At 35.8% G+C, this 15321-nt stretch overlaps 1 protein-coding gene across 4 annotated transcripts in view; it reads left to right on the forward strand.

Moving 5' to 3' along the window:
• Nucleotides 1-15321, forward strand: part of SCAF11 (SR-related CTD associated factor 11) — a 95555-nt gene that overhangs the window by 62325 nt on the left and 17909 nt on the right. For all 4 annotated transcript variants that reach the window (XM_070410380.1, XM_070410381.1, XM_070410383.1 and 1 more), the window contains 2 exons: nt 8391-8491; nt 10646-10701. In XM_070410380.1, coding sequence (XP_070266481.1) covers nt 8391-8491; nt 10646-10701 — 157 coding nt within the window. The remainder of the gene's footprint in view (nt 1-8390; nt 8492-10645; nt 10702-15321) is intronic.

Here is a 15321-nt window from a genome sequence, read left to right on the forward strand (position 1 = left end):
TGTCATCATTTACACTCCCTTTACTCTCTTCTACCTGCCTCACCACCCATTCCCTCTGGTAATCACCATATTGTTGTCTATGTCTGTGATTTTTTATTTTCTCAATCCTTTCACCTATTTTACCCAATCCTTTTTTAAAAGTTTGTTCTCTATGAGTCTGTTTCTATTTTGTTTATTTGTTTTGAAAATTTGATTCCACATATAAGTGAAATCATATGGTATTTGACTTTAAGAAAGAGATTACTTGCGGTATCTCTAAGAAGTCACAAAGGATATACAACTAAAAATGGGAATACTCAATATATACATATATGATGTCATTTATGTGAAAAAAACTGTTCCCAGGTAGCATTATAAGTCTATGATAGCTTTGTTGCTCTCCGTGTGAGTACGAAGGGAATGGAAGCAACGTACAACTATTTAAGCATTAGATGTTCTCGTTGTAGGTATTTATAATTTGTTTTGATATATATATATGTATATATATTTAAATATCTTTTATTGATTTTAGAGAGAGAGGAAGGGGGAGAGAGAGAGAAACACCGATGTGAGAGCGAGACATCTATTGGCTGCCTCCTTTGTGCCCCTATTGGGGATCAAGTTGTGTGTCCCTGATCAGGAATCTAACCCGCGACCCTTTGGTGCATGGGTCAACACTCAACCACTGAGCAACACTGGCCAGGCTGTTACATTTTTAACAGATGAGTCTCAATATACAAATAAGACTGCAATTCAAATAAAAAGATACATGAAAAATTAATTTGCTTCTTGTAATTATGTAAGTCTGCACATCTATGCAAATTAGTATATATTTTGGAGAAAAGATATAATTGCGTAATATTATAATCAAAATTAAAGCATGACTTCTCTGAAAGACGTTTTCCATTTTTCTAGAGTATATGTTATGTTGCTGATGATTCATTAGCATGAGCTAGTTTCCAAATATATTTTCTTGTAAAATTTTGTTCTTTTGCTTCATGTGAAATTTTGTTCTTGGAATAAGAATTTGTTTTATTTAATGAGGCTTAAAAGTTTGATGCACTATTCATCTAATTTTGTCAAACTTAAAAAGGTATTTCTTATATGTGATATTATCCTTGTACTCTTAATATTTTCTTTGCTTCTTTTGAATCTTCAATTATTATCCTTTTCCCTTTATAGCTGAACTTGAATGAGACATCTACATTTACTTCATTTTTTCAATTCTCCAGTTCCATTGACAGTTCACCTCTGTCATTTTGTTTTACTAAAACTGCCCTCACTAAGGGCCAGAGTAATCTCTGACTGGCCAATCCCATCCTTTCTGCATGTAATGCTGTTGAGTACTTTTATTTCCTTTGGGTTCTAGGTTTACTTCTCTTATGGGTATATATGTAAGAATGTGTGTATGTATGTATGTTTGTTTCTTTTACCGACCTTTTACAATCTTCTTTGCCATCTCCCTGCTCTTCTTACCTTTTCTTAAATCATTGGGACTCCTCATAGGATCTTCCTTTCAATTCTCTAGGTATACCTTCCCCTTAAGTCTTCTCAATACTTCAGTAGCTGTTAGTACTATCTATATTTATATAACTCCTAAAATTCTGTCACTAGCCTAGATATTTTTCCTTAGAACCAGACTTGTATTTTCAACCACTTGTTGGATCTCTCCATCTATAATACAAAGGAATCAACATTAACAAATCCAAAAAGTATCAGGGAATTTTCCATTTTTTTTTCTCTCTGCCCATCCATCTTTTCCTATTCCTTTTGCTCAATTTCTTCTTAAGTTTGTTTCTTCATGTCTCTGCTATTAACTCTTAGTAGGCTCTCATGCTGCCATCTAGACTGGTTCTGCCAATGGAAATATACAAGCCAGTCTGTAATTTAAAAGTTGTTTTTGAAATATATTTTTATTGATTTTTTACAGAGAGGAAGGGAGAGGGATAGAGTTAGAAACATCGATGAGAGAGAAACATTGATCAGCTGCCTCCTGCACACCCCCTACTGGGGATGTGCCTGCAACCAAGGTACATGCCCTTGACCAGAATTGAACCTGGGACCCTTCATTCCACAGGCCGACGCTCTATCCACTGAGCCAAAACAGTTAGGGCTGTAATTTAGAAGTTTTAATTAGTGATGTGAAAAGAGTAGGAAAAACCAAATTTTTATAATATGTATTTAATCCAACATATCTATTTCAACATGTAATATTTTTAAAGAATTGTTATTGAGAGATTTTCCCTTTTTGTTGTCCTAAGTCTTTGAACTCCTCTGTATATTTTACACTTAGAGTGCATCTCAATTCAGACCAGCCACATTTCAAGTGCTCAATAGCCTTATGTGGCAAGTGACTATTTTCTCAGCATAAATCTAGACTATGCATTGTAAGAGCTTCTGGTTTTCTGGCTTTTATAGTTTCTCCTTATCTGCTTCATTCTTCACATTACTGCCAAAGTTAATACTGAAAAAAAAATTATTTGATCATCTCATTTAGTTGCTTTTTTTTAATTTTTAATTTTTATTTTTGCTAAAAGTATTACAAAGGGTATTACATAAGTGCCCTTTTTATCGCCCCCACCCTTGACAAACCCCTGTCCTCCCTTACCCCCCAGTGTCTTATGTCCATTAGTTATGCTTATATAGATGCATACAAGTTCTTCGGTTGATCTCTTACTCCCCTCCCTCCTGTCCCCCAACCCTCCCTGGCCTTCCCACTGCAGTTTGACAATCAGTTTGAGGCAGCTCTGCCTCTGTATCTATTATTGTTCAAAAGTTTGTAATGGTCTTTATTATCCATGAATGAGTGAGATCATGTGGTGTTTTTCCTTCATTGACTGGCTTATTTCACTTAGCATAATGCTCTCCAGTTCCATCCATGCTGTTGCAAATGGTATGAGTTCCTTCTTTTTTACAGCAGCATAGTATTCCATCGTATAGATGTACCACAGTTTTCTAATCCATTCATCTACTGATGGGCACTTAGGCTGCTTCCAGATCTTAGCTATGGTGAATTGTGCTGCTATGAACATAGAGGTGCATATATCCTTTCTAATTGGTGTTTCTGGTTCCTTGGGATATATTCCTAGAAGTGGGATCACAGGGTCAAATGGGAGTTCCATTTCCAATTTTTTGAGGAAACTCCATACTGTCTTCCATAGTGGCTGTACCAGTCTGCATTCCCACCAGCAGTGCAGGAGGGTTCCCTTTTCTCCACATCCTCTCCAGCACTTGTCGTTTGTTGATTTGTTGATGATGGCCATTCTGACAGGTGTGAGATGGTACCTCATTGTTGTTTTGATTTGCATCTCTCGGATGATTAGTGACTTTGAGCATGTTTTCATATGTCTCTTGGCTTTCTGAATGTCCTCTTTTGAGAGGTGTCTATTTAGCTCCTTTGCCCATTTTTTGATTGGATTGTTTATCTTCATTTTGTTAAGTTGTATGAGTTCCCTATAAATTTTGGAGATTAGGCCCTTATCAGATATGACGTTGGCAAATATGTTTTCCCACACAGTGGGTTTTCTTGTTGTTTTGTTGATGGTTTCTTTTGCTGTGCAGAATCTTTTTATTTTGATGTAGTCCCATTTGTTCATTTTCTCTTTAGTTTCAACTGCCCTAGGAGCTGTATCAGTGAAGAAATTGCTTTGGCATATGTCTGAGATTTTGTTGCCTTTGTATTCTTCTAGAATTTTTATGGTTTCCTGTCGTACATTTAAATCCTTTATCCATTTTGAGTTTATTCTTGTGTATGGTGTAAGTTGGTGGTCTAGTTTCATTTTCTTGCATGTATCTGTCCAATTTTCCCAACACCATTTATTGAAGAGACTATCTTGGCTCCATTGTATGTTCATGCCTCCTTTGTCAAAAATTAATTGAGCATATTGGGTTGGGCTAATTTCTGGACTCTCTATTCTATTCCACTGATCTATATGTCTGTTCTTGTGCCAGTACCAGGCAGTTTTGAGAACAGTGGCTTTGTAATACAGCTTGATATCTGGCATTGAGATCCCACCTACTTTGTTCTTTCTCAGGATCGCTGTAGCTATTCGGGGTCTTTTTTTATTCCAGATGAATTTTCGGAGAGTTCGTTCTAGATCTTTGAAGAAGGCCATTGGTATTTTAATGGGAAGTGCGTTGAATTTATAGATTGCTTTGGGCAGTATGGACATTTTGATGATGTTGATTCTACCAATCCAAGAACATGGTATGTTCTTCCATCTCTTTATGTCTTCCTCTATCTCTTTTTTCAACGTCCTGTAGTTTTCTGAGTAGAGGTCTTTTACCTCTTTAGTTAAGTTTATTCCTAGGTATCTTAATTTTTTTGGTGCGATGGTAAATGGGATTGTTTTTATAATCTCTCTTTCTGCAAGTTCACTATTGGTGTATAGAAATGCCTCAGATTTCTTGGGGTTAATTTTGTATCCTGCTACATTGCCAAATTCATGTATTAAGTCTAGTAGTTTTTTGATGGAGTCTCTAGGGTTTTGTATGTATAATATCATGTCGTCTGCAAATAAGGACAGTTTTACTTCCTCTTTTCCAATTTGGATGCCTTTTATTTCTTCTTCTTGTCTAATTGCAATGGCTAATACTTCCAGGACTATGTTGAACAGGAGTGGTGAGAGTGGGCATCCCTGTCTTGTTCCTGTTCTTAGGGGAAATGGTGTTAGTTTTTGTCCATTGAGTATGATGTTGTCTGTGGGCCTGTCATATATGGCTTTTATTATGTTGAGGTATGATCCTTCTATTCCCACCTTGCTGAGAGTTTTTATCAAAAATGGGTGTTGGATTTTGTTGAATGCTTTTTCTGCATCAATTGATATGACCATGTGGTTTTTTTCTTTCAATTTGTTTATGTGATGTATCACGTTTATTGATTTACGGATGTTGTACCATCCTTGCATCCCTGGGATAAATCCTACTTGGACATGGTGTATGATCCTTCTGATGTACTGCTGGATCCGATTTGCTAAGATTTTGTTGAGGATTTTGGCATCTATGTTCATGAGGGATATTGGCCTGTAATTCTCTTTCATTGTGTTGTCTTTACCTGGTTTTGGTATTAGGGTGATGCTGGCTTCATAGAATGTGCTTGGAAGTGTTCCTTCCTCTTGAACTTTTTGTAGTAATCTGAGGAGGATAGGTTTTAGTTCTTCCTTGAAAGTTTGATAAAACTCTCCTGAGAAGCCGTCCGGTCCTGGGCTTTTGTTTGCTGGGAGCTTTTTGATGACTGCTTCAATTTCTTCCATAGTTATTGGCCTATTGAGATTTTTTGATTCTTCCTGATTGAGTTTTGGAATGTTGTATTTTTCTAGGAATTTGTCCATTTCCTCCAGGTTGTCTAGTTTGTTGGAGTAGAGTTGTCCGTAGTATTGTTTAACAATCATTTGTATTTCTGTGGGGTCTGTTGTTATTTCGCCTCTATCGTTTCTGATTTGGTTTATTTTGGACCTCTCTCTTTGCTTCTTGGTGAGCCTGGCTAGGGGTTTGTCAATCTTGTTTATCCTTTCAAAGAACTAGCTCTTGGTTTCATTGATTTTCTGTATTGTTCTTTTGGTCTCTATTTCATTGATTTCTGCTCTAATCTTTATTATCTCCTTCCTTCTGCTCACTCTGGGGTTTTCTTGTTGCTCTCTTTCTAATTCTTTGAGTTGAAGAGTTAGATGATTTACTACCATTTTTTCTTGTTTTTTGAGATAGGCCTGCAGAGCTATAAACTTCCCTCTCAGGACTGCTTTCATTGTGTCCCATAGGTTTTGGATTGTTGTGTTTTCATTGTCATTATTGTCCAGGATGTTTTTAATTTCTTCTTTGATCTCATTGGTAACCCAATCAATATTTAATAACATGCTATTCAGCTTCCAAGTGTTTGAGTATTTTGGGTTGTTTTTATTGTAGTTTATTTCTAACGTTATGCCATCGTGGTCTGAGAAGATGCTTTTTATCATTTCAATCTTCTTGAATTTGTGGAGACTTTGCTTGTGACCCAATATGTGGTCTATTTTTGAATATGTCCCATGAGCACCTGAGAGGAATGTATATTCCGCAGCTTTGGGGTGAAGTGTTCTGAAGATGTCAATTAAGTCCATCTGCTCTAGTGAGTCATTTAGGATTGCTGTTTCTTTGCTGATTGTTTGTCTAGTGGACTTATCCAGTGATGTCAGTGGTGTATTAAAGTCCCCTACTATGATTATATTGTTGTTGATCTCTCCTTTGATATCTTCCAGGAGTTTTTTTATGAATTTGGGTGCTCCTGCATTGGGTGCATATATGTTTACCAGGGTTATATCTTCTTGTTGTATTGATCCCTTTAGTATTATGAAGTGGCCTTCCTTATCTCTGGATATGGCCTTCACTTTGAGATGTATTTTGTCCAATATAAGTATTGCTACCCCAGCTTTCTTTTCCTTTCCATTTGCGTGAAAGATATTTTTCCATTCCTTCACTTTCAGTCTATATGAGTCCCTTCTAATGAGGTGGGTCTCTTGTAGACAGCAGATGTATGGGTCATGTTTTTTTATCCATTCAGCCACTCGATGTCTTTTGGTTGGAGCATTTAGTCCGTTTACATTTAAAGTTATTATTGAAAGGTACTTGTTTGTAGCCATTTCTTTTTGTGTGTGTGGCTGTTTTCTTTCTGAGGTTGTTATTTCTTCTTTTTACACCAGTCCCTTTAGCATTTCTTGCATGGCTGGCTTGGTGGTGATAAACTCCCTTAGCCCTTTTTTGTCTGTGAAGCTTCTTATTTCCCCTTCAATTTTGAATGATAGCCTTGCTGGATAGAGTATTCTTGGATTCAGTCCTTTGCTTTGCATCACTTTGTAGATTTCCGTCCATTCTTTTCTGGCCTGATGTGTTTCTGTTGAGAAATCATTTGATAATCTAATGGGAGATTCCTTGTCTGTAACTTTCCGTCTCTCTCTTGCAGCCTTTAAGATTCTCTCTTTGTCCTGAACATTTGCCATGGTAATTATGATGTGTCTTGGTGTGGGTCTTTTCGGGTTCACCTTGTTTGGGACTCTCTGGGCTTGCATGACTTTTTTCTTCCCCACCTCAGGGAAGTTTTCTGATATTATTTCTTCGAATATGTTTTCTAATCCATGTTCATCTTTCTGTTGTTCTGGCACCCCTATTATTTGTACGTTGTTTCGTTTCATGTTGTCCCAAAGCTCCCTTAGGCTCTCCTCCTGTCTTTTAATTTTTTTCTCCATTTGCAGTACAGTTTGAGTGTGTTTTGCTTCCTTGTCTTCTAATTCACTGATTCGGTCCTCCGCTTCTCCCAGTCTACTGTTGATACTTTCAATGGTGTTTTTTATTGCAGCTATATCGCTCTTCATTTCTTCTTGGGTCTTGCGAAAGTTATTGATCTTTTCATCTGTTTCTTCTTGCTTCTTGCATAAGTAGTTGATTTTTTCATCTGTTTCTTCTTGCTTCTTGCACATTTGGTGCATGTACTCTAGGACCCTTATTCGGAATTCTTTTTCCGTCATGTTGCATATCTCTGTCTCACTTAGCTGCTTTTCTGGTGAGTCCTCCTTCTCTTTCCTTTGGGCATTTCTTTGTCTACCCATTTTTGATCTCACTGACATATCTAGTTGTTGAGTCGTTCAGTGGCTGCTCCCTGGGTGGCAGTGGCTGCTCCCTGGGTAGCAGTGGCTCCTCGGGCTGTGGTTGCTCCTTGGGCGGTTGTGTTAGCAGCGGCTCCTCCGTTGATAGCAGGGCCTCTGGTGGGTGCTGTTCACAGCTGTGGTGGCTCTTCTGGCTGGTGGAGGGAGGCTTCACACACAGCAACTGTTCCCCAGACAGAGCGTGTGGTGATCAGGAGGCCGCTGTTGCTTGGATCTGCTTTCCGTGGAGGGAAGCAGGTCTCCTCTGAGTTCATGAATTAGTCGCGCTGCTTGAGAGCCGTTGCCTCCCGGTTCTCATTTACTTGCTTTATAAACCTCACTATTCTCTGATTCCTATAGAATTGTTTTATTATTCAAAGCTCTTTATAATCTGGTCCTATACTTTATATCAACTTCCCCTTCTGCATTGGCTTCTTTCCTTTATTTTATTCCTTAGACAAATTTTACTCATTCTCTAAGGCCAACTCATAAAGCATCTATTCATTAAAGTCTTTTCTAGAGTTAATTTTCAATCAATGTATCTGCTGATCTGTGTTTTTATCTCTATTATGAGCACTTAATCTGTTTACATGCCTTATTTCCCCCTAATTTGTTTCCCCAGAGCTTAGCATGTATGTTAAGTTTATAATTTAGCATGCTCGAATGAATAAGCATATGTATTTGGGCTAGAGTTTCAGACAATTTTGTTTAATTTTTTTTTTCAAGGGAAAATTGAAAAATAGGTTATTCTTTGTGATACTGGATTATCACTCTAAATAGGTGATTTTGCTTTTCTCATAGGTTCATGTAAAAAGACAGTTGAGAGAAGCAAAAGACAAGATAAACGAAAGCTCTTTTAAGAAACAGCTCTCCTGTCATGAAAATTCTAAAAGCTGTATGAGGTTAGTAATGAACTTTAGAAGTGGAATCCAATGTGTAGAATCAGAAGGTAGCTAGTAATAAAAATGAATACAGTTTTTTAATGATGTGGTTTAAATATATTTAATTACTTCTTTTAAAGCATGTACTTGGTAATTTAAGGAATGACCAGCTGAAATTTGAGAATATAATCTGAGCTCTATATTTTATTAATATGTTTTTTAAAATTGATTTCAGAGAGGAAGAGAGAGAGAAAGAGAAATAGAAATATCAATGATGAGAGAGAATCATCGATCAGCTGCCTCCTGCATGCCCTCTACAAGAAATCAAGCTTGCAACCCGGGCATGTGCCCTGACCAGGAATTGAATTTTGACCTTCTGGTTCATAGGTTGACGCTCAACCACTGAGCCACACCAGCCGGACTCAGCTGTATCTCTGAGGAATTGGTTTTCTTAGTTTTTTTTCTAATCTGAATTTAGATTGATATTTTTATAAAATAAAAATGTTACAGCAGTGTAAAATTTCTGTAAAATTTTCTGAATGCTTATTCATTTTTGTACATATCACAACCAATAATGGAGAAGTATTGGTGCACAGACCACATTTTGAATAGCACTGCTCTAGTGTTTAGGGACAAAGGTAGAAAGTTACTAATGGTATAACTCACCATATTTCATGAGACAGTTATAATTCAAACTACTTATTATTTTTCTCATTGTGCGTCTTTGTATTTTTGCTACCTAATGTAACATGTTTATGTTTTTAAAAAAATTTAACGTTTGTATTTGTTTCTTTAATTGCTGTTGGTGAAACATAATTGCCTAGAAATACAGTGCTTAGTATTCCATTTTAATAGGTATCATATTTTTTTTCAACTAAATTGTGTTAGTAATGTACTGGAAATTAATTTATGCTTAATACTTAAAATAACTTCTTCTGGTACATTTAAAATTTAAGCCCATTTTGATCTGGAATATATTTAGAGCTATCTAAAAGTTATATTCTTAAGTCAATATACTGTCAGATTCATAATTAAATTTATAATTCATTAGCACATTTCATCAGAATGCTAATTTCTTAAGAGAGTACATTTATTTTGTTACCAAAATAATTGATAGTAATCCCTGAGATGTATTAAATCATGCAACTAATTTCTATTATAGCTCTCTAGGTCTTAACTTTTGGGAAGTTACAGACTAATTTGAGAATTTGAAGAAAACTGCAGACATCTTCTTCTAGAAAAACATGTCATAGAACTTACTTACAGACAAAACTTTGTGTATGATTTTAAGGGATTCATGAAACATCCACTGTAAGAACCCACCCATAAACCCACATTAGCTGCATTAGAGTAGATTTTATTTACATTTTCTTTTTTTTATTAGAGTCAGTTTTGATTTATGTATATATGTTTTCATAGTAGGTAGCAGCACACTTTTCCTAGGAATAATGAAGGAATACCTTTGCTACCTGCATCCTTACTATAGCTGCTATCACTGGCTGTGACAACGTCATGGATATATATTTTTGTGTTTTCTCTGAATTACCCCAGTTCTCTTAGCTATTGCTGAGAATGCAGTGGTCATCACTATATGACCTATAACAAGGTTTAACAATGGGGCTAATTCAGCTGAGGTAGTCCACATGCTTAACTGCTTTTTCTCATGGATATATGGTGGGGGGGATGGTGTATGGAAATAATATATAAAATAATAATTTGCTTTTGTCCAACAAGTCAGACCCTTAATGATTTCTCCCAAGGTGGAAAATCTCTCAGCTATTGGATATTTACAGTACCTTTTTTAGAGCCTTTTGGAAATTTTTTAGCATTCCTCCCATTCAGTCTGAGGTTTACTACCCATTCCTAGTCTCTTCACCACTTCAATAGTGTCCAGTGTTGTTTCTCCTTTCTAAAGCAGTAAAACCCTGACAGATACCCTTTCTTTCTGATTATTTCTGCCAGTTCTAGAGAAAGAGATTGCAATGATATTTTGTTTCTTGGTAGTAAATCTCCATTGTCAGTCACTGGGATGGGGAGGGGCAACTAGTTATACTTTCTTTGCTAGAATATAAAACTCTGCCTAATAAATTTCATTTTGGTGGGCAGGGAATTGAAAATAAATGAGCAAAATGACAGTTTTGTCTTAATTATTTCACCTTTTTTTGATGTTTACAGAAAAAACATAGGAGAAGATCTATTAAGTGCAAAGCTTTATGACTTGAAGATACATAGTAAGTGGCTTTTTTCTTTTGTTTTCTACCTTTTTTTTGTTTCTTACTTTAGTACTTGTGCCAGAGTTCTTATTAGTAACATTTTGGTTTGGAAAACAGTCATGCACAGAACTCTACTGAGCTCTGTACATTGTTAAATCCTATATAAACTACTTTCATGGAGTTATTTATGCTGTTCCCTACCCATTTTGTGTGTTTTTTTAATGCTCATCTTGGAGGAAGGGAGCAGGAGAAAGAAAGGGGGAGAGGAAAAGAAGAAGGATATTTTCAATTACTTGGTGGTTAGCAACCTACATTACAGTCTTACTCCACTTATAAAAGCAGAAGAATTTAGGGGAGATGGGATAAAGTACGGTAAGCTGTAGCAAGGGAAGTTTGTGACAGTGAAGTTATTTCACAGTTCCCAGAGGAAGTGGTGGTTTTGTCTCTAGCCACACTTCTAATTTGAAACTTTGGAAATAAAGCACCTCTTACATATTTATCTACATGAGCAGTTAAATATTCCTGTCTTTCGATCTCACCTAGTACATAGTTCTCCAGTACAGGAAAGGTTTGGGGCAGGGTCTGAGAAAAATGATACCATAGTGCCCTGTGATTCCTCCTTGGAGCTCAGGCTGTGTATTCTATTCTAAAGAACAACTTACTATTAACTGTTTGTAAGGGAGGAGGTGAACATTTAATTTCCAGGCTAGTTACAATGAATTTTTCTTTAAAGATATAAAGAATTAATGAATTTATTATTCTTAAAAGTTATCAACTTCATTGTTTTACATTATGAATACGGAGTTTGGTTGTTATTATTATATTTATGATTTGAATTAACATGATCTCTTATGTCTATAGATCTCATATTTATAGGTTAATAAGTGCTCTTTCTGCCTTTGATTAGTTGCTATTAAAATGAAATTGTATTAAAAGGATTTACTGATTAGATGAGCATTTTTCTTTTGTTAACAAACCTTAGATATCAAATTTGTTTGTTTTTCTATGTCATTGCTGTAGATGAACATCCTTTTTTAATGGATGGACTTTGCTTGGTAACTCTAGGATCTGATATAAAATTTACTGCTGAGAAAGATTAAATGATGTGATAGATTTCTCTAGATAATTTGGCCTGCTCTCACTATGTTTATCTTAGTTTTAAGTCTACTATAATTTTCTTTAAGTATATATCTCTTGCTTGGACTTATTTTTAGAGAGAGAGAGACATAGGCAGATCTAACCTCAAGTGCTTCACTATAGTGAAGACCATTTATAAGACACTCTGACTTATATGGATTTGAGAATTTGTTTTACTATTCAGAATATGGAATACTAAACAAGTTTTTAGTGAATATCCTAAGCTAATTTAATACTGAAAAGCAATTTTTAAATTATAGTTCTTAAAAAAAAAGTTTATGCCAGAAAGTTAACATCGTCCAAGGCCTGTAAACTAATGTGTCTGCTTAAGTGAAGATGTCTGAAGTCATTTGTGTGGTTTAGGATAGGCAGAAATACTCATTTTAGTTTTATATGTAAGTAATCAAGGTAATTATGTGAAAATGTTTTAATTGAACGAGTTTGGATTCATTTGTGGGGTACTGGAAACTTATTGATTATCCATTTGGTTCATTTTTCTATGATGTCGCTTTTTACTTGGAGAGTTTAATACATCTAACTTGGCCAATTTTTTCCCCTGCATTGAAATACATTATATACTTAATGAAATAGTTTGTATTTAGGTATTATGTTTAATGAAATTATTCAGATTTAAATAAACATAAAAACTAAAGGGTCTATTTTGGAGGATGCTAAGAATTAACTCATTGTTAAACTGGTACATTTATAAAAGAAAAGATTCAAACATCTATCTTGCCTTTCCTAAGTAAACTACACATCAGAATAATTAAACAGGTAGTAAAAGAAAGTTAAATATTTTTAGAAGTATTTCAGCAAATAATTGAAGATAAAAGTATAGAATTTGAATATTAGCATTTTGTACATTAATGAATTAATGGATCTAGGAAGTGATCAGCAATGGCTGTTAACATCACAAAAGGTGAGACAACAATACATTAAAAATACTCCTTGCCCTAGCCAGTTTGGCTCACTGGATAGAGCATCAGCCTGTGGACTGAAGGGTCCCGGGTTCGATTCCGATTAAGGACACGTATCTCGGTTGCAGGCTTGATTCTCAGCCCTAGTCAGGGCGTGTGTGGGAGGTAACCAATTGATGTGTCTCACATAGATTTTTCTCTTTCTTTCTCTCCCCCTCCCTTTCACTCTCTAAAAAAATTACTGGAAAAATATCCTTGGTGAGGAGTAACAGGGAAATTTTTTTAAAAAAATATTTCTTTATGGAAGTAAATAACAGCAAATATGCAATAGTGTGACCAAAAAAACCTGAAAGCCAAAACAAACAAACCTGCATCTTATTAAGAAATCTAACTACTAATTTACAAGATGTACAGAGTCAGAGATGTATGTTAAGTGACAAGGGGATGCAATTAGCAAAATTTAGATCACAGACAAATGACCTGGTTTCTTTAGTCAAAAAATTCCAAGGAGTTTAGTAAAGGATGGAGCAGAACCTGTAGATCAAGAGACAAACATTCAGCCAGTCAGAGTGTATGGATCTTATTTGGATCCATATTCTGACATGTTATAAAAAATAAAACTTTATGGACAATTGAAGAAAATCGAACATTGGGTATTTGATATTAAGGAATTATTAAAGTTAAAAAAATTTTTTTACTTGGAATAATGGTATTAAGGATTTTCTCCCTCAAAGAGCACTTACCTTTTAGACTTATATACTGAAACATTTATAGATTAAGTGATCTGATGTCCAGAATTTGTTTCAAATTACTGCCTTATTCTTATGGCTTTGTTTGGATGCACTTTTGAGTTAAAAAATAATTCTTAATATAAAATTATCACTTTGATAACATAGTGTCTGCTCCCTACTTAATAGACCAACTAACCTTGATTATTTTGGCTTATCTTTCAGAATGTGATCAATATCAGTCTTTTATTTTTTTTTAGGCTAATGTTTATAAAGTTCATAAACCATAGAATTTTAACCTTTAGTTTTCACATTTCTTATGAGATTTCTTACATATTATTAACAAATGACCTTATCAGAAGACTAAGAGAACCTGTAAATGTTATTTATAATGGTCTCAAAGTTTAGGGCAAATGAACTAATAAGCAGAAAAATCATCTTTATTTACTCGTGTTACACTGAACAGGAATCATGGTGTATTAAGGATAATTTAAATTTCTTTTTATAAAAGAACATTTTGAGAAAATGATGTCTCTTTATCTAGGATCGCTTGGCTAGATTTTAGAAGAACTCAGTTTTAGCTTTTTTTAAAAAATATATTTTTATTAATTTCAGAGAGGCAGGGAGGAGAGATAGATAGAAAAATCAATGATTAGGAAGGATCATTGATCAGCTGCTTCCTGCACACCCCCTATTGGGAATTGAGCCTGCAACCCGGGCATGTGCCCTTGACCAGAATCGAATCCAGGACCCCTTCAGTCCACAGACCGACGCTCTATATCCACTGAGCCAAACCCACTAGACCAATTTTAGCTTTTTTAATTTCTTAAAAGTTTTTTTGAAGCAGAAAGGGGCTGTCTTTGAACATTTATGTGTCACTTCCTGAAGTTATTTATATTACACATAAACTAATGAATAGAACATATGACATTGTGAACTTCTTTTATCTGGATTAGAAATTATTAGTAGAACATTAGTTAAAACTTAGCAGGCCTACTGGATAATCTTATTGGAAGTTGGCCCTTTGAGTTTTATACTGGTTTTTCCATTAAACCTATGACTCTAGGAAAGCCATATAAATTGTTTAGTTTTTCTATTTAATGAAGATGGTGTTGCCTGCTCTTTTCCCCTTACTAGAAAAGGTTAGCATACCTTTTGGCAAATTTTTTAAGGAAATGTCACTTTCATTCTTCAACTAAATTTTTAACCTCCCTTACTTTTTCCAGAGTTTTGAGGAGAAAGCAATGATAGTACCATCAATAGTTTATTGCACACAAGTGTATTGATAGGTATAGATGACTAATAATGTAGACTCAATGGTAAAGGAAAACTAAGAGCAGTAATCTATAAAAGTGCTAACAGTTTTTGTAGTTAGCAGAAGCTATCCTTTATTGTTCTTAACCCGGAAGTATCTATAATAATAAAAGCGTAATATGCTAATTAGACCAGACAGCCGAATGACCTTCTGAACGTCATTCTGGACATCCTTGTGGACGAAGCTGCGGCGGTGGGGGCCGAGGCAGAGGTGGTTAGGGGCGATCAGGCAGGCAGGTGAGCTGTTAGGGGCGATGAGGCAGGCAGTCGAGTGGTTAGGGGCGATGAGGCAGGCAGGCAGGTGAGTGGTTAGGAGCCAGCAGTCCTGGGTTGCGAGAGGCATGTCCAACTGCCGCTTTAGGCCCGATCCCACAGGGATCCCCGGAGGGGTCCTGGATTGTGAGAGGGTGCAGGCCGGGCTGAGGGACCACCCCCTGCTCTCGTGCACGAATTTCATGCACCAGACCTCTAGTGTATCCATAGAAATAAATTTCCAGATGGGACAGGTAATGCCAAAAAATAAGTCATAGGCAGTGTAGCCA

This window comes from Myotis yumanensis, unplaced genomic scaffold (genome assembly GCF_028538775.1).
Source record: "Myotis yumanensis isolate MYYU_CA2020_CCGP unplaced genomic scaffold, mMyoYum1.0.hap1 SCAF_3, whole genome shotgun sequence".
Lineage (NCBI taxonomy): Eukaryota > Metazoa > Chordata > Mammalia > Chiroptera > Vespertilionidae > Myotis > Myotis yumanensis.